General features: G+C 41.7%; 2 protein-coding genes across 15 annotated transcripts in view; both read left to right on the forward strand.

Annotated features, from left to right (window-relative positions):
* USP54 (ubiquitin specific peptidase 54) overlaps positions 1 to 4,547 on the forward strand; it is a 104,499-nt gene extending 99,952 nt beyond the window's left edge. For all 3 annotated transcript variants that reach the window (XM_030486119.1, XM_030486120.1, XM_030486121.1), the window contains exons 21-23: positions 911 to 1,051; positions 2,222 to 2,408; positions 3,144 to 4,547. In XM_030486119.1, the coding sequence (XP_030341979.1) occupies positions 911 to 1,051; positions 2,222 to 2,408; positions 3,144 to 3,775 (960 nt within the window). In that variant the 3' untranslated portion in view covers positions 3,776 to 4,547. The remainder of the gene's footprint in view (positions 1 to 910; positions 1,052 to 2,221; positions 2,409 to 3,143) is intronic.
* Positions 4,548 to 12,993: 8,446 nt separating this feature from the next.
* The window catches only part of PPP3CB (protein phosphatase 3 catalytic subunit beta), a 70,151-nt gene continuing 63,180 nt past the window's right edge, over positions 12,994 to 19,964 (forward strand). For 9 of the 12 annotated variants that reach the window (XR_003991661.1, XR_003991660.1, XR_003991662.1 and 6 more), the window contains exon 1: positions 13,055 to 13,525. Coding sequence is in view for 5 of the 12 variants with exons in the window: in XM_030488175.1 (XP_030344035.1) it covers positions 13,456 to 13,525 (70 nt within the window). In the remaining 7 variants the exon portion in view is untranslated. Of the gene's footprint in view, positions 13,526 to 14,071; positions 14,220 to 19,964 lie in introns of all 12 variants that reach the window. The other 3 variants (XM_030488177.1, XM_030488178.1, XM_030488171.2) reach the window with 2 other exon arrangements.

Genomic DNA, 19,964 nt, shown 5'->3' on the forward strand with positions numbered 1-19,964 from the left:
TTAACACATCAGTGTTTGATGAAAACATACAAATATTTTCAAGGGGAAATTACATTTCCTATAGTACTTCCATACTCATTAAAGGGAGCTTAAATAGTCTTGCTTTTATCGAAGAGAGGAAAAGAAGGAATAAACATTTCCCTTGCTCACATAAGATTAACAAGCCTCCAGCACTCATCAGATAATCCTAGATTTTTTTTTTATTTCTTTTTTTGGTTATGAGAGGACTGTAGTATTTATCGCTCTTTACAACTACCTGAAAGGAGGTTGTGGTGAGGTGGGGATCGGTCTCTTCTCCCAAGTAACAAGCAATAGGACAAGAGGTAATGGCCTTCAGCTGCGCCAGGGGAGGTTTAGATTGGATAGTAGGAAAAACATCTTCACAGAGAGGGTGTCCCTGGAAGTGTTCAGCAACTGTGTAGATAAGGCCCTCAGTGACACGGTTTAGTGGTGGACTTGGCAGTCCTGGGGCAATGGTTGGACTTGATGATCTTAAAGGTCTTTTCCAACCTAGTTGATTCTATGATTCTGTCATAGGATGGCTGTCAGGGGCAGCCATTACAGGGGCAGTAATGCCTGTAGCAGCAGTCCCTTAGGTAGATTGGATCCAGTTTTTGTTCTGACTTTAGATATTTATGAAATGAATGAATCTCACTTGACAAATCAATCAGTGTGTATTTACTAAAGAAAGAGACTATAAGGAATAATATTTTTAATCACCAGAATCAAACAGACCCATTTGCTTTAAGTTTTCAAGGTAGTACCTGAATGAAGGATTTCAAGAAAAGGGAGGTCCTGGTGTTTCATTGAAGTATAGTCTGTTAGATTTATATTGATCTCTTCCCTATAATTATTATACAAAATTGACATTATGGAGAGCCTTTTCTGAAATGTGTGATATTGTCTGCAGGTCACATATACCCGAGAACATAGCAGGGAACCAGAAGAGGAGGAAATGTACAGTGCAGAGAATTTCCGTCGCATTGCTCGCAGTCTCAGTGGGACAGTCATCTCAAACAGAGAAGAGACCTTGGTCTCTTCTCACAGTTTTGTAAGTAGAATGATGATCAACTTTCCAAAGAGCCATCATCTGTGTTGGGTTTCTGTTTTCTCTGTCTGCATTTAGAAGGTAACAAACAAGACAGCAGACAACTGAATAATAAGCCATTATTATTCAGAAGATGAAAGCTTCTCTTTGTGAATTTTTTGGAAGAAGAATGAGCTTTTATTTAAGTAACAAAGCCATCTACTTCAGGAGTCATGGCAGAGTAGTACCTGCTGCAGCTGGTAAGCATGTGAGCTAATATTACTTGCCAGTATGCAAAGACATCCAGTATAAACTTTTTTTCAGCTAAATAACAGTATTTTCAAGAAAACTTGTAATACATCTATAATTTTAAAAAGACACCACTAGCCATGTGAAAGTTTCTGCTCTCTTGTGGGTATGTTCAGCAAACAGCATTTTTAGAAAGTAAAAGCAAACGAAAGGGGGGACAGTTCAAGACTTCGTATGTAATATGCAGTCAGTTACAGGAATTAACTAAAACCAGGGAGATAGATTTTTTTTTTTTCTTTTCTCTCTGTTAAGTAGCAAGTTAAAATTGCCAGTGAAGAAAACAGTAACAGATTGCTGTTGGTGTTTAGCAGCATAGCCAGATGAAATGTGAAGATTTAGCTTGGATTGAATTTTTTTGTGAACTGTGCTTAAGTTTTGATTTCAAACCAACTGCACAGTAAGTGTAGAAGAGTCTCAGTTGCAAAATCAGTTATTTAGACTGGTTGGTCTGATTCCATCTTTCTGCTGTGTACCGTAAGCTAGGAATATGTCAACTTCGGAACGTTTGCTCCTCAGCATGCTTTAGTCGAGGGCTTGAACACATACCTGGGGGTGCTGGCAAAAGCAGTTAAAAACCTCTGGCTGTCCAAGACACACACACAGTTTGTGAACCAAACCTCCATGAGTGGTTTGTATTTGGTTTGGCTTTTTCTCCTTGGTATATTCCCAGTGAAATGATTCTCCTAAATAGCCCACCACTGCAGTAAGAACCTTACTGGATTGATGCAGTTCTTATTTGTATTTCTTTTCACGTACAGATGCATGTTTCTGGTCCAGTGACTCATCCCTTTCCTTCGATCAACACCATCTTTGCTTGTTTCAACCCAACTCTGTGTTTACTCATCATTTTATGTTCTTTTCTTCTCCTTTCTCATTTTACAAAAGGAATCACCCAGTACAAGGAAAATGCCAGTGGACACCAGCCACCGTTCTTCCAGCTCCACTTCCCTTCCTTTCCCCCATGATCCTCCTGTGTTTCCCTTTGATCCCCAGCACAATCCAAACCACGTGCAGCACCTACCCCGTGATGTACTGATGCCCAGCATGGTGGGCAAGGCACGTAAACCGTCAGGTAATCACAGGACTTTTAATCAGAAATATTGCTGAAATACAACTCTTCAGATCTTGCCTTTCATAATGATGTTTCACCACCTGCCTGAATTCCTCCAGAATTCCTGCCAGAATTCCTCCTCTGGAAGGACAAGTCACATTCTTTTTCTTCTTCTCTGCCCTTTTGAGTTGTGCTGTGATTCTGTGCTAAGTAGAAATAAAAAAAAAGGGAATAATCTTTATGGGAACATCATGATGACTTTTATATAAAATCATATTCACATTTTTGTGAGGTATTTTCTTTAGTGTAAAAGTGGCAGTAAGACCCACCACCTTGTCATGTATGAGAGTACTTACACAAGCCACTCACACAAATGTAACTGTGCCAATAGAAATAACTAATTCCTGCATGAGAATTATTTTCTCTGAGACAGCCATCAAAACCAGTTTGATCTACCATCTCTATCTTGAAATACTTTGGACGACTCCTTGATGTCACAAGGAGCTAGTAAAGAAATCAGAAGCCTGTGGCAGTGGCTGTGGTGGGATAAAGATGAATGCAGTGAGGAAAGTGAATGCTAGAAAGGGTACAGCTACCTTCTATTCAGAATTGCATGTCAACCAGTAACTGGATGTACTAGTGATTTTGGTTTTCTTCTGTCACTTGCTGGCCACAGCTGAAAGTTCTGAGAGGATGAAACAAAAAATATAAAACTAAGCAAACCTTTTTTTTTTTTTTTTTTTTTATCTTCCCCAGGAGATCAGAAGAACATCATCCAGAAACTTTTGGTTGTGCCTGACAGGGGTGAAGCTTTCCAAGGTGAAGACTACCCAGGTGTGGCACTGAGCTATGGGAGTCTCCCTTGTGCACCCAAAGGCACCCTTTCCCAGGGGCAAAAGCCTCTTGTTAATCCGCATTTAGGAGGTGGAGCATCAAGTGTCTCTGGCTGTTGGCTGAACATGAGCTACCCTGCCAGGCAAACAGCCACGTTACCAGATAAACGGATGACACTCTGGGGGAAACATGCTGGCCAGCCAGGAAAGAGTTTACATCATCAAACGCATGAATCTTATGCCATCGGTTGCAAGCTACCAGCCAGCACAGACTATAGCACTTTAAGAATACCACATGAGCCGCCTTGGGATCCCGGTGCATCTCAAGGTTGTCCTGTGCCCCCTTCTTGCGTTAAAACCCCGGGTCCAAGGAGAGTTGACATGCCCCCAGAAGAAGACTGGCGGCAGAACAGCTACACCCCTCAGCCTGGCAGAAGGCGAATGCTGCCAATGCATGTGATGGATGGGACTTTCTCTTCTGCTTCAGAGGCACACAGAAATACGCTGGCTCGAGCAGCCGCAGCTACTGGCACCATGCAAAATAATGGCTGGTGAGATCCCATCCACACCATGTGCCCTAATAAACTGCTCTGTGAACAGACTATAGCTGTTGCCAGAGTATGGATTACATGGATACAGCAAACTCTTCCAATCAGTATCTGTGCCAGTTTTGTTTTAAAATGTAGCTATACAGTATGTGGAAACTAATTGCACTGTATTTCATTTCTGACACTACTGAACTGCTGTCTGGATGGGGAATCTTAGGTATTCTAGTCCTGGCCTCTCCTAGCAAAAAAGTGCTATAGAAATGGTAAGCTTCAGGGGCATTGGTTTACGGGTAAGTTCAGAAGTATGTGCATGTTTTGAAGGAAGACGGCCACTAACAAAAGTACATTTTTAAGGACTCTTTTTTCATGAAATGTAGCTTTGGTTAATTCTTCACATAAAAAAACCAAACCTCTGCTTTCTCTCTCCTGTTCCTTACTAGGGGTAAAAACTGACCCACCTTCCAGGTTCCAGTAAATCTGTGCTTGGCAGGCTGGCAGTTGGTAGAGCAAACCCAGTTTTCAGTGTGCTGAGATCTCAGGCGGAGATCACAGCTGTAGTTGCTGCTGAGGAAGTGGCAGGGAGACATTGTTCATCTGTAAACCAGAATTTTCCCCACTTCCTTAAGGCAAACTAACAATGCTTCAAACAGAAAAGACTGTTAATGCTGCACGCTTAATTATACCAATGTAAACACAGAATAAGTTTAACTATTTTAGTGTCAAACATACTTGCTTTTGTAAGTATTTTTCAAATAAATCTATGAAAATAGTTCTATTTACCTGTCTGCGTATGAGCTTTCTTTGCTGTTTGGCTTTACTCATCAGTTGGCCTGAAACTGCTGATTTTTCTTACACACTAACAAATGGGTAAATTGTTTATTCTAGTTCATTAACAAAGTTTATGTAATATTTACTTAGATTGGAGCACGTGTCTAATTTTGTTCCTGAATTTGATGTGTTTCATCACGACTCTGTGCTTAATTTTCCCCCTTTCCCTTCATAATGGACAGTAATTAACAGTGTCCTTAGGAAAGTATTTTGAGACTTCTTTGTTGAAGGGAAAACTACAGAATCTGTGCAAAACGGTAGTTATGCAGATTGGACTCTTATGCAAAAAAAAAAAAAAGTCATTAGAAATTATTGATGTAGTGAGAAGTGTCATTTTAATAAGAGTTGCACTCCAGCTCTTGAAAATGCTTTCAGGTGTGGTGGTTATATGGGTTGTTTAAAAATGTGGAGGGTTCTGTTACATGGTTGTATTGCGAGTGGAACGGCAGCTTGTGGTGGTTGTGGCCCAGCCAGCCAGTGGAAGGTCTAGGCTGCCCTCTAGTGCATGGTACTTTTGGTAACCTGCTCTCCTGTTGCTTTAGCTGAGGGTCTTCTAATTTCATGTTTTGCACCTCAGTGCTGGGTGGAATTTCATCAGTTTTTGCTGTTTAGTCTGAGATTGAATCTCATTCATTTTAATAAATGTAATTTCTCAGTTTCTTGTTTCTAAATAATTGCTATTATGTCTGTTATTGTTACAGTTCCTTTTAATTACATCATGATAAATCGTGTTTTACATTTGGGATTATGTTGCACATTTCTTTCTATTTAACTGCTTTCACTAGCAGTGGCTATCGAAACAGAGCACTCTCTTCTTCCTCCCTCCATTCCAAAAAAGCTCCATCAACTTTGGACTTTTTCACCTCATGGTTTTGCCAACTTAGGTACATTTTCAACAGTACTGATTTTTTACTAATGTTCTAAATATAAAAAACCCCAAAGTTTTGTTTTGCTTGAAACAACTATTTGATCAAATATATTTTGCAACAGGCATGGAATCGTTAGCCTCTGGCATGCACATGGAAATGCTATAGCCAACTGCTAAGTTTCTAGCTGTAGAAAATACAATTTTAGGAAGTGACTATGCAGAGGTGGATTTGGACAGAAACATTCCTGTTGCAGTTCTCTCCCCTCTCTCTCATTGGTAGAATGATACTATTGGAGTAAAGGGAATCTGGGCAGAAGCAGTCCCTATTTGTTTTCAGCTTTTTGTTACCTTCAGCAGTTAGAGAAACTTACAGTAGCCCGAGAATGCAAGTGAGGACATGGATAAGTATTTGACACTTTGCTTGACTACAGCTCTCAAAAATTCAGGTTGCAGAGTAAATCTTAAGTAGTCTTGAACTCAATTATCTAAAAAAAAATAAATCTGCCACAATAAAGTACAAAGTCACCTCTTCAAGGATCAATATGGAGTATGAAACATTTGCAAATAAAGTGTGTATGCTTAGATTTGTTTTTTTTCTTCAGAACACTGAATATGTTTGCTAGCATATTTATGGAAGCAGATGCAAAGAGATGAGTTCAGCTGAAGAAACCTAAACTTCTTTATTGGCATCAGTAAAATTGTTTTAGTATTCTTGAGTGAGTAAGCACTGAATATACTCAGGAATAAGAAGATCAAGTGTCTATTTGTAAACTAACTTACATGGGGTTTGTTGAAGGAGGATTATATTGAGTTTGGGATGGCTCAGTCCCAGATAATTCACCAGTGAATCATAGGCATGAGAAGCTTAATGTGTGTATGTGTCACTAATCAAAATAATTTCAAATATGAATACATCAGAAAAGTGAGTACTATAAAGCTACACTTTAATAATAAATCCAATAATTTCATATTGTTAAATTTAACAATTTTTTTATGGCCCAGGCAAGGTGATTTTGACAGCAGTCTCGTGTTATTCCATTTTTATTTTTTTACTTAAAATTTATTGCAGTTAATTGTTATGTGACTACAAATTGAAGGAGTTCCAAGCATAGAATTCTTGCTAATTACAAAAACAAAAAACCCCAAACTATTATGGTTGTCTTAAGTAGCTTAAAGCACATTAAAGCATAAGCATAGTAACATAAAATATCTATGTGAAGAATAAACAGTAGGTAAACACAAGTAACTTACTTCAATTTACAAATCTTGACTTACTAACCTTGAATTACTTGGCTGGAATGCTGCACATAGGCTAATTTAACTAAAGAATATGTATTTCTCTTGTCTGAAAGGGTGCTGTTTCTGAGATATATAGCCGGATAGATTAAACAAACATAATTGTATAACCTACCATCATAACCTCTATACTATTTGAAAAATCTCTGGGTTTTGTTTGCCGTGGAGCTGGATGGTTGGTTTTGCTTGAAAACAATTTGCTTTGAAATTCCTGTAGTTCCAATACAGCTTACTAAACACTAACTTCTTGTAAAGTTTCAGACTGACTTTTTTTTTAGAGATAAAGTATGTCAAATATATACAAGTTAACATTTACTACCATTAAGTCAGCTGCAAGTTTTTAGAAATCAGGCATGTATTTTTAAGTACGTTTAAGCAGAAATAACTTTTTTCATGACAGTGTGTTTAATTGTTCCTAATTGGATGAAATAATGCATAAATAAATTTTCCATTCACTTCAGTAGTTCAGTTAGTTTCTCCAGATAGGTGGAAAAATTCCTCAGTTGATGTTAAAGAATCATTTCAGCGCTGTAGACTGATTTTGGTTTACAACCTTTAGAAGCTTAAAAGAAGCTGTTTGATATAGAAGATATGCCAGATGTTTATGACACTTTACTCATCTGAAAAGGGAGAGGAAGGTATGTGTGTGGGAGTCTGATTTTTTGCAGTTAACTACTGATTTGAACACAGGGATGTAATTCATACGAAAAGCTGAGTGGTACGGACTGGAAAATAAATTTGTAACATCATCTCATAGCTTATTGGGGGGGGGAAGCCCACATCTCTGCAGTGGTTTTACAATTTTCTAGTTGCGTATAAAGTTACTGGGACAAAATACATAGTAGAAAAGTTTTTAAATCCTTATGTGGGATTATTTAGGGATATTCTTTTCTACATTCATTTAACTATTTGTCACAACCTCAGGCTTGCCCAGTTATGAGGGTCATTTTTTGTTCAACTTTTTCTTATGCTGTACAGTCTCAATGGATCGGTTAATTCTTACTAATACTTAGTGGGGCTTAGTCTCAGAAGCTTGGGAATAAGATGCAGAGGGGTAGGCTGAAGGCATAGTTGCGCCGTAATAACAGCCAAGTGTATTTGTGAGAAAAGAGTGCATGTACTCTTCAGTAACTGAGTCGTAATACCTCTGCCTTTTGTGGGTTTCTGTTGTGTCCCTCCCCCCAGTTTCCTTTAAAATTCCTTAATGGGTTTTTTCTGATCTGTAGGACATTGTGTTCATGGATTAACATGCATCATAGAAGTTAAAAAAAAAAAATCATCACATGGTTTACATCATAATTCTTGTTATAGAGCAACAGGATAGTTGTTTTTAATAAGATCCTACACATAGAGCTGCTTATATTTAATACTTTACTGTTAAAGTCTCTTGCTTGTGCAGGCTCTGAGAAAATGAGAGGGAACACAAAGGAGGGCAGCAAAAAGCAGAGTGAACTCAATTTTTAGAGTGAGTAGAGGTGACTGGATCATAGTCTATTAATATCATCAAGGTAGTAAGATAAATGAAGAGAGGGAATTGCTTGGTCTCAGGTGGTAGGAGAAAGCGCAATCACTTAAGGCTAAGGAAGGAAAAGTTTGAACTAGATAATAAGCAGGGGAGAGGAATGCTTTAAGCAGAGCAAGTGAGCAATGTTTTGAGGAACCTAAGGAAGAGTTTGAGGTACCATCAGTCCAGAGAGGTTTAGAGATGCAGCTGGTAGCTTTTGGTATGAAAAAATTACCTAAAATTATGGAGTCAGACTAAGTGGCACAGGCTGGGATGCCTTAGCCTGTATTTTACAGTTGTGATATGATGCAAGGAGTGATTTTGGCCTTGGCTTGCTTTTTTTTTTTTGGAATGAAGGAAGTGTGTGCAGGAGGGAGTGTAACAGGATAGACTGTAATAGTAAAGTAGCTTGTAATTTATATCAGCAACTTTCTGATAATTTTGGTTTTTTGAGAATTAAGTCAGTGCAGCTTCTCAGTACTGGATGACATCGTCAGCTAGGGTATTGCAGTGATAACAATTTCATGATGCTGGAGAAAATGGCTTAAGGTTTTGCTTTCAACCTTTCTGAATGATGCCCTTGTGTTACAGATAATAAAATATGCCATAAAACTGGCTTGGGACAGCAGGGAAATCTTATGTCCTCTTAAAGCTTTCAAGTATTCGTATTGAAACAGTACAGCAAAAATGTATTTAAAATGTGGCTTTTTCTGAGGCAGTCTTGTAGTTTATACTAACTGCAGTACCGTTTCCGGGAATTCAGAAAGGACAGTTTCAAGCTCTCACTAGTGAGAGTCAATGAAATGGAACAACCTCTTAAAAGTTTTGTCGTCTTCATCTTACTCTGCTGCTTATAGCACATCTTCCCTCTCAGACCTGGTTTATCTCTGCAAGATTCGCTCTATGCATCTTCTCTCGGGATCTGGAATATATCTCTCTCTGTGATTCAATTTCCTTCTTAGAGTTTTCAGAAAGTTCTTGTTGGATAATTAGATGATTCTGGGACACTGCGTTGTGCCAGTTTTAAAGGTATGTCGCTGTTAGTCAGAAGGGACTATTCTGATCATCTGACCTCCTGCATGGGATGGTTACAGAATTTCACATAGTCGTTTTTATGTCTAACTTCTGTCTGAACTTCAATAAACAGCACTTCCTGACTGAGGCGATGATTTACTAAAATTCTGTTGCTACTATACCTTGCAATACTCAGTCAGGGGAGCTGTCAGAAAAGTCTAGGTTTTAAGATAACATCTTTTTGGTTAAACATCTTTTGCATGCAGCCTCATTGTGTACTGCTTTGAGATGAAGCAGGGGGAAGTCAGGGATCATCCGCATCCCAAATGGCTGCATTCCCCATGGTACAGAATAAGATGAATTGGCTTGGTTATTCCATGTGCTCCTCTTGCTGAATTGTTTCTCCATTATGAAAGTAGTTGTTCAGAAATTAGTCCAGTGCTAGCTTAGCTGCTAGCTAATGGTTTGGAATATCCAGTCAGAATAGATAGGAATTGGGCTTTTTTCTTATTTTTTCCTTTTCTTTTTTTTTTTTTTTTTTTGTTTTTTAGCTGGTTATTAAAATGTGTGGAATGGAATGGCCACTTGGTGGCAAAGCTGAACATGAAGTAAAATGTGACTCTGCTTTTCAGAAATGCTCTAATTTGTCTGGCATTTGTGGCAGATTCGTGGGAAACTGTCAGGATTATAAAAGCACACTTACTTCTACCTGCAAGGCCACGTTTCTGTTGGTAATGATGTTCGTAAGTTCCTACAATCATAACACTACTTGTGGTGCCAGTAGGAATTGTTTGGTTCCTGAACACAAGATGTACCGACTCAATCAGCTTGGCTTTTACTGTGGGGTAAGCTGGGGCAATGTGACTGCCCCTTCCAGAGTCCCTAGCAGATTTAGAGACAATGCTACATGACAAGCTAAAGGGCTAAAGTATAGCTCTATAGTTCTCTCTCCCTGATGTAAGTTTTGGTATTAATGACAAAGACATCAACCTAATGTATTGGGGGGGATGGAACCCAGCAAGATTTCATCTGTGTGAGCTTTTTCTTCACGTCATGCCTGTATAGAACTGGAAGTGTTTCAGCACACACGGCAGTAGGTATGCTCCCTAGAACCTGATAATGTCTCCTTATTGCACAGCATGCTAGCAAAATAAAATAATGCTATGCTTTTTCCTCAACCAGAGTTCTGTCAGCCTCTTTTAATTCATACCCCAGGAGATGAGATGGATGTTGGCTGTGGGCTCATGAAAGAAGTGAGCAACTGAAAGAAGTAAGAGGCATCTCTTTTGGCAACTGCGCTCAGGTGAGGTGAAGAGATGGTTCCTGACAACACCCTGCAAGATCTCAGGCTCCCTTTGTGTTTGGAAATGTATGAACAAACAAATTTCTTTGTAATAGGAGAATCTTTCTGCTGTTTCATGTTGTCAAACATTCAAACTGTATTTATTATCAAGCTTCTCCTGATCCTAAACAAGAGACTGAATTCATTCCCCCTGTTCTTTGTTCCAGCAGATCTACTCCAAGCTAATGCTAAGTCAACAGGAGCAGCATTTACTTTCTGCTCTTCCTAGCCCATGCCCTCACTGCGTATTTTGAAAGGATACACGTGCATGCTAACCAAGCAAATGAGCTTTCGTTCTGTTTAAAAAACAGGCCGTTTAAATTGGTTGTACAACAGATATTTGCAGAATGTAGCGTAAAGTACTTCCCACTACTGGAAAGCTTAGTGATTAAATCCAAAATAGTCATCCAGGATTTCTTCCATGATACTCTAATGTATCCCAGCTCTCTTTTTGCGTGCATGCACATATTTTACTTGTGGACATGTAATTAATAGAATTCTGTTTTTCCAGAATTTTGGAGTCTTGCAAGTGTCATTAATAAATAATTCAAGGATTTATAATTCTGATTCCCTTAAAATTTCAGTTGCTTCCTTTCAATGTCTTCCCAGTGGTGTTTCATTCAAAGTTCCTTGCTTGGACTGTCTTGGCTATGTAATTAAAAAGCAAGGTCAACTCAAGTGCTCATGTAACCCATCGGTTTCAACATATTTTTGCTTAAGCCAAACCGCTTTTTGTGCTCAAGATGGCAGGCACTCACCTCAGGTGTCATCCTATTCCCTTGGACCTGAATGGGGCAAGCACTAAGACAATGCTGAAACTATTACCCCCAAATGGCTTTTTTTTCTTAAATTCCTGATTTATTGCATGAAATAGTTTGCACAGCTTGGTACAAATAATGCCTAAGAGCTGTATTAGTTGAGATGCAAAGCAGCAACTCTTTAGATATACTGCATTTGATTAAATATAGGTATATGTTTAGATGCTTGCTAGATCTGACTGGGTTTGTTGGCAGATATTTAAGTGATGCCAAATTTGGAAATCTTTGGTTTGGGTTTTTTTGGGGTGTTTTTTGTCTGGTTTGGGGTTGGTTTTTTGGGTGGGGTTTTTTTTCTGGGTTTTTTTTTCTTTTTTTTTGTATTTTTAAACACAGCAATTTTCTATGCTCTCAACTACAGTGCAGTCCTACAGCCAACCTACACCAGTACTACTGAGAATATACTAAATTGGAGAAGAGAAAATTAAATTAACAACTGGTAGAAAGGAGAGCAAGAACTACTTAGCTTTTTCATCAGCAAAGTTAATCTAATACAGAGTAGTCATAAAGAATGATCATATTAGCTTAGACTTAATACATTTGTATCAGCCTTTCTGCCAAGGCAAAGCCCTGTCTTATGCTCTCTGTACCGTTGGACCAGTTGCTCTGCACAAAATTTGCATGGTTTGTATATAATGACAGGGCTGTGGCCTGCTGCTTTTGCAAATTCAGGCCAGTGATGCAGAGCCTGTACCCAGTTGTCTCCCTATGCAGCTTTGAGGGGTGTCTGACACTGGGAGGGGGCAGCTAGTGCTGCAGTACACAGGGCCCTCAGTGCTCTGGCTGCCTGCTTTGTCCACTGTTGTTCAGCTCCATGGGTGGAGCAGAGACATTTGGCTTAATAACCTGGTGGTTGGTGGGTTTTTCATAAAATCACAGAACGGTTTGGGTTGGAACGGACTTTAACAATCATCTAGTTCTAACACACTTGCCACAGGCACGGACACCTTCCTTTAGACCAGGCTGCTCAAAGCCCCATCCAACCTGGCCTTGAACACTGCCAGGGCTGGAACTTCTCTGGGTAACCTGTTCCAGTGTCTCCCTCACGGTAAAGAGTTTCTTTCTAATATCTGATCTAAATTTGCGCTCTTCCAGTTTAAAGCCGTTCCCCCTTGTCCTATCCCTACATGACCTTGTAAAAAGTCCCACTCCAGATTTCCTGTAGCCTCCTTTCTTCCTCCTCCACCTCCTCTCCTAGGCGGGCTCTGCACCTCAGGCCTCACCTGAGAGGCCAGGCTCTGGGGCCCCTTCCAACCGTGTGTTGTAGGCAAGCGGCACCCCGCTGGGGAACGGACGCAGCCCCTTGCTCCGAGGTGATGCCGAGGAATACAGGGCCCCCGGTCAGCCCGGCCGGGGCAAGTGGCCGCTTCGCCTCCTGACAAAATGGCTCCCCCAGCCGTGCTGCCGGCGGGGCCGTGCCTTGCCCCGGCTGCAGGAGCAGCCAGGGCGGCCCCGCGGAGCTCTCCATGGTGGCGGCCGGCCCGGGGCCGCTGGGGGCTGGCCCGGGACGCCTGCCGCGCCGCCCCCCAGTCTCGGCCCTCCACCCGCTTGTCTCAGGGGCGGGGGCGCGCCGCGGCGGGGCGCTCCCAGCTCCTCGCCCGCCTCCCCGGGCCGCGGGGCAGAGCCCGGAGGCACCGGGCCGCATCCACCGCCCCTCCCCGCGCCCCGCGGCGGAGGCACCGCCCCGGGGAGAGCGGAGTTTCGCCACGCTCCCTAACGGGCGCGCTGCCGGCGCGGCGGAGCCAGGAGTTTCGCCACACTCCCGTAGTCCCCTCGTGGGGTGGCGGCGCGGTGCATGCCGGGCCCGACGCGGACTGTCCCTTCGCTGCGCGAGGAGCTGGGAGCCGCGCCTGCCGCCATGTTCCGCTGGGCCGCCGCCGCCCGGGGCCTCTAGCCGCCGCCGCCCCGCCCCGCCGCCGGCCGCCGCGCGCCCCTCTCCCCCTCAGCCCGCCGGCGGAGGAGGCGGACCCAGGCGCCGTCGCGCCCAGCAGCCGCCGCCGGAGCCCGGCAGCGCCCAGCGATGTCCGCCAAGGAGGGGAGCAAGGTGCTGCTGCTGACGCCCCACGCCACCAGCGAGCGCGCCGTCAAGGGTGAGCGTCCGTCTGATCGCGGCCTGGCGCTACCCGGGCCCGGACCTGGTGGGGGTGCGGGGAACATGGCTGCCCGGCGCTTCGGGGGGCGGCGGCCGCCCGAGTGTCCGGGGGCGCCCGGGCTGGGAGGGGCGGCTGACGGTCGCCGGGCTGCCCGCAGGTGGGGCTGGGGACGGTGTGGCCGCGGGAGGGCTGCCTGGTCCCGGCCCCGCTGGGGAGACACCCGGTCGGCTTGGCTGGTGGGAGAGGAGGCCGAGCCGGGCGTGGAGGCTACCCGGGGAGGCAGTGGGGTTGATCCTGCCTGCGGGGAGCCCCGGGGCGGGTCGCCCGCCTCCAGGAGCTGCCCATGGGGCTGAGGGTCCGGTGCTGCGGGTGGAAGCAATGCCCAGAGCCTGCGGCCCTGGCGCCTCCCGCTCCGATGCGCTGCTCGGGCGTTGTTGTCACGAGTGTTTGTGTGCTCTGCAGGCCGGGGGCCACCGGCTTCCCCGCCTGGGGCCTGGCCCCTCACCCCTCGTTCTCTGCGGGGGTTTTCCTCTGTCTGCGCAGAGGAGATCCTTGTAATTGCAGAAGCTGACAGCACCGAGGAAGAGGGAGTGGGAAGGTGCTGCCACCCTTTCTATTGGCTGCTGGTCTCAGGTTCCCAGTTCTGATGGAAAAAAAATCACCTTGATCTATTTCTTCGCGGCCTTTCTAGGTAACACAATCTCATGGGAAGCCTTTAAAAGTCGAACGTGTTATACTTCTCAGTAAAAAAAAAAAAAAGAAAAGCGTTTTAAAGTAGATACATCTGTGTAAAACTGAGATGTTTAGCAACCAGAATGCTGTAAGGCATTAATATTCTTGCTCTGGAGCACATCAAATGTGTCATTTTAGTATTTGTGGTGAGAATAATCCTTTGCAATTAAAGTATCCTTAATAGATCCAGTAAATCCAAATTGTCAGTAACAGGATGGCATAGGTAACACTTCAAAGAATTTCTAGGTTTTGTTGACTCAAGTGTCAGGTAATTTTATTTTGATCTTGAAGGTTTTGATATTGAGCTATATTTGGTTATGGCAGTGGGGATGTTTGTGATGGCAGACCTAGACCATGGGAATTCCTGGTTGTGCACGAGGCAGTCTGCTTTTAAGATTGATGTTCCTAAGGAGCACAGGGTCTGATGGAGTTCAGACTGTAGGGGATTTGTCCATTTAACTTTTTATGTAACGGGGGGGGGTCTTGAGAAATGAAAAGGATGTCTTTGTCTTCATTGGGTCTTAATTAAAGCCTTGGAATCCCATAGTATGTTTTGGAAATCGGCATGTTTTCCAGTAAGCTCGAAAGCTTTGCTCACAGTAAGTTGTTACTCATTTTGGATTGCTTAACCTGTTGATTTGTTTGACTAAATTGCAAGAGCAAAAGTAGAAAATGTTAAAACTAATCTATTGGAAACTTGTGCTCATTAGTGCTATTTTAAAGTGTAGCTGGATTTTTGTACCTTTATTGCAATCTGTTGTAACAAATTAAGTTCTTCAAACAGTGCAAGAGAACTAATGGTAGGTGATTAGATGCCTTAGAGTGTGCTGGAAAACCTGCATCCGGTTGTTGGAAATAATAGTTAAGACTTGCTTTATTCCAACAGGATTGCAGTCTGGGGTTACAGTATTTCTTTGAACCTGGGTGTGTAGGATGCAGAACTGTTGTAAAGGTAATCAGGCTTTGACAGCTTCATCTGACATAATTACAACCAGTGAAATGTTTGTGTAGCAGCATTTCTCTATTCCTTCTGTTGACCTGTCCTGTCCATGCCTATCGTGCTGAATCACTGGCTTGTGGAGAAAGCCTGGACAGCTGTGCCAAGCTGTCTGTGTTCCTGATATGAAGGACAGAGTGGTTTGGTTCCCCCACCCCCCATTAGGTGCAGTGCAGTTGGAAATTTGGTTTTTTGTACAGTGACTCCAGAGGTGCAAGATTGCGGGTTATGTCAGTGCTGATAGGGAATATCTATGCAACATAAATATGTTTCTTAAAACCATGTTAAAATGTGACAAGTATGTCACATCCCTGTTCACCAATGCCGCTTGCATACCAAGAAACGATCACTGTACTCTTGCCTGTTTTATGATGAATAGATTACAGATATGGCAATACTTTCTTAAGGTGGGCCCTCTGCTTTTGTCAAGGCAACATTGCATACTAAAGGATCCCAAAGTGTTAATTTTTTGTACTGCAAATGTGTGGACTAGGCATGCTGGTGAAACTGTGAAGACAACAGTTCAAATGGTTGCATAATGCCTTATACTTTTAACTTCTCTAATGCTCAATTTCTGCCTCTTTTTTTCCTAAGTGTCCAGTTATTTATTGATAATTATTAGTATTTATTTACTGTAATAAGGTTTGGGATTCTTTTTAAGAATCTTTTTAATATTTTATATATATTTTGTTTAATGTGATGCATTATAGGGAAAAAAAAAGCGTAAAAGTGTTCTGCAAATATTATTTTTTTGTGTGTGTGTTAGCTCTGTTCCCAAGAAAAAAAACATCCTTGGGGCACCCAGGCTTTCTGTCTCTCCTTTCTGAGACATTTCATTTATAATGTCTCAGGTCCTTGAGAAAAGCCACAGAGAAAAATGTAGTAATGTTGTCTGTCGTTGGTCCATATTTCAGCTTTTATGCTCTCCATATAGAGACGATAGGTCTTTTTGGGAGGAAATGTGAATTCAGGACTTATTGCCTCCTGGTATTTGCATTGTTTCATCTCTTGCTTTTATTTTAGCTTCGCTTTCTTCCTCTGTTACTGGAAGGGAGGAAAAAATAGCCGTTAAATTTCAGAGGCCATGAGAAATCAAATCCTTTCTCGCTAATAATATATGTTGGCAGAAATGGGCAAGAGATACTCGCCCCCCCAAAAATGGTTAAATTAGTGTGTAATCAGTAACTAATCTTTTCTAATAAGGTAGGATAATAATTAGGATGTGTCCCCCTTTATATTTTGACGTGTATATTTAGCAATTAGTGGGAAGTGCATATATCTAGAAAAATATCTGAAATACTATCAGGTGTAATGTTCATATTAGGCATATATATAATAAACATGATAATGGCCTTAAATACGCAGTCTATACAGTCTAGCTGTGTTGGTTTGGCATACCTTCCCAAGTATGAATTGTATCATCAGAGATCATTGGTTGCTTTTAAAGTGTATAGATGGCTCAAATTTTCTCTTTTCATGGCTTAAGCAATTTGTACTTACAGAGTTTCCTTTTAATTAATGGTTAGCTATGAAATTGAAATGTCTAAAGTCAGTTTTTGGCATTTGGTTCCAAAAAGTGTCTTATGGTGAGGTTTTCGTTACTGCTTTTTTTTAATAGAGATGAGAAAATGTATCTGTCATCTCGATTCACTGCTTTGTAAGTCGCCCTCTTCAGGTTTAAAGGGTGATACTTCGTGTTTTACTGTTTCATGGAAGATAGCAGTTTCCTCTGTTGTGTTCTGTCAAAATCACAGGGAGAGGAAATAGTATCTTTTTTCTTTAAACTGCTGTTGATATTTACCTGACTTATCTGGTGCTTTTGGGCTTGGGTTTGCCTTTCTTTTTGAATGATAATTGACTAAGCAGTCAGCGCACTTGACCTTTCGGTGCATATGATTTTTATACTTTAAATTTGTCAATGTAATCTATCTTTTCTACCAAAACAACTGTTTTGCTGTCTTCGAGTAAAGGACAAAAAAGCGCTTGTAAGCTCAGATAGTTTGATGGAGTGGTCCTGGGCATGGTAGGCATGTGCCTTCATTGGCTTTCCTTGGAGGGCAAAGCATCAGGGCTTCTCTGACCCACCTGTGAGTAGCTACCCCGCAAAGTTGTGCTTGGAAGTACTCTTATCTTCATGGCATTGTGCTTTGCCCACTACGGGTGCTGCTAGGTTTTCGGAAGCAATCGACAGGACCTTGTTGTGCTGAACTAATGGATACTTTGTGCTGAATTGGGAGATTGTGTCTGTTGCTCTGGAAATGGGAGGCTTCAGTATTCCTTTGTTTTGAATGAAAGTCATGATACAGTCTGACTGACAGACAGTCGTCTTGGATATTAAATGGTAGGTCATTGAAACAACTCTTCAGAGAATTGCAAAGAGAAGTAACTCATATCCTTCAACAGGGTCCTAAATTAAGACACTAATAACTACTTTTTAACAATTATTTCCATGTAGGAGTTAAAGAAATCACAGAAATCATCACAACTTCAGCATTCAGAGACTGGTAAAAAAACCAACCAAACAAAAAAACCCAAACCAAAATAAAACCCAACAGGTAAATGGATAAATGTTTACAGGCAGCATGAAGGCTGTTTTAAAAATATTATAAGGCGCTTAGAGTGCCTTTATGCTGCTGGTCAGAAATGATTCTAAAATAATCCAGAAGAGCAGCAGAGTAAAAAGAGTATTAAAAGGTCATACTTAAAAAAAAAAAAAAAAAACAAAAAAACAAACCAAAAAAACCCCCCAAACCACTGTTTTGGGAGAGACAGTGGAATGGAACTGAATTCTGACAAGTGAATGCTTGACTGGCCTTATACTTTTTGTTGAGAGGATGGTTAGAGTGAAAAAATGTTAAAATAGTAACAAACCAACCCTAAAAAACCCATCCAAAAATGGAAGCCTGCCTTAGCTTCAGTAGGGCAAATTGGCAGTTGAGGCTTGGAAAGGTAAGGCCAGAGCAGAAAAATCTGGCGACTACTTACATGTGTGTTTATTGAGTAAGGAACTAAGGACTCTTCCATACATGAGTCAACTCGTATTGCTGAATGTGATCAAAGAATTGTCTCATTAAAATGTAAGTGGTTTCAGAACATATCAACAAAACAAATGTTCAGAAAATGTCCCAGGACCAGAAGATATTTGTCCAGTGGCTCTAAAGGAATTCTTTTGGGTTTTTTGGGTGTAAAATTGCAGATTTATTTTCCATAGCCTGTGGCATAATTCATCTTCTGAGGCTGAGAGATGGAGCACAGCAGCATTTTTTTTTAAGCTAGATTGAACTGGGAACTGTAGATCAGTAAGTTTAATTTAAGCAGACTCAAAGCACTTGTAAGAAAGAGTGGACTAACTATGCCCCTGGGGAAATATGGTATTAAAGAGAAGTTGGTACAGTTTTTATAGATGGAAAGCAAGAGAAATTGTTAGAATATTTTGGAGGAGGCAGTTAGCTGGTTGATCCAGGCAAAATTATTCATCGGGTTCCTTCATGGGAGTCTTTAAAGTAAGCAAAAGAGGAAATGTCCTCTTTTAGATCAAAATCAGGAAAGAAAGGATTTTATTAGGTTATAAGCTTCCATAGTTGAGGGAGGTTAACATCTGCCATCTGGGCTCTTTAAATGTATTGGTAAGTTAATTAGAAAATAAAGTGAATGGCAAATAGTAACACTTATTCAGGATGGTAAACTTCGAGAGATGTTTCAGAAAGCTCTTGTTAGACCAAGTGCCTGGGCAAGAAGTTGCAGGAGGCGCTGTTCTAATAAAGGCAGAGTGGACTCCACAGGGAGGAAAAGATCAATTTTTGCTTGAATGTAGAGGGTAGTGAACTTGGGAAAGAAACATTAGGGTCTGTATGGATAATATTATGAAAATATTAGTACAGTGGCAGTCAAACAGGCTGAGAGGAATTTAGGGATTATTAGAAGATCAGTTTAGAGAGAAAAGAATGCACTATCATGCTGTTATATGCCTCTTGTGTTATATGTGCATCTTGAACAGCAGCATGTAATTTTGGTCCCTCTTCCTGATTTTCTTCTTTGTCTAAAGATATGTTCAGAGGCACTGACTGGCTGTCATGGAAGGTGGAGCAACAAAGATGAGAAATCTATGACTTGGAAAAGGGGTAGCTAAGTAGGGGGTAGAGTTAGAGACTGTTTACATCGTGAATGGTATTTAATGGAAAAGCTGAATAGGAAACAGTTACAATTCGTGTCTTCCTGTGAAAAGGAGAAATGCAGTGCTGAACAAAATTTTCCAGAAATGAATATAAAGGAAAGGTGAAATACTTTTAATATGTAATTGAAATTGTGGAATTGTAGCGATAAGGTGCAGTGGAAGCAAAAACCATGAAAGTGTCTGTTCAGGATCTGGACAAAATTAGGAAGAAGTTCTTCACTGAGAGGGTGGTGAGGCACTGGAACAGGTTGTCCAGAGAAGTTTTGGCTGTCCCATCCCTGGAAATGTTCAAGGCCAGGTTGAACGGGTCTTTGAGCAACCTGGTCTAGTGGAAGGTGTCCCTGCCCATGGCAGGGGGTTGGAACTGGGTGGTCTTTAAGGTCCTTTCCAACCCAAAACATTCTATGATTCTATGATAAATGGTAAGGATAAACTGAACAGTGCCTGCAGTGGTTTTGTAGGGTTTCAAGGTTTACAGGGTCATTTTTCCTTGCTTCTAAAATGCTTGTTAGTATAGCATGCAGCATGCATTC

Source organism: Strigops habroptila, chromosome 5 (assembly GCF_004027225.2).
Source record: "Strigops habroptila isolate Jane chromosome 5, bStrHab1.2.pri, whole genome shotgun sequence".
Classification (NCBI taxonomy): Eukaryota; Metazoa; Chordata; class Aves; order Psittaciformes; family Psittacidae; genus Strigops; species Strigops habroptila.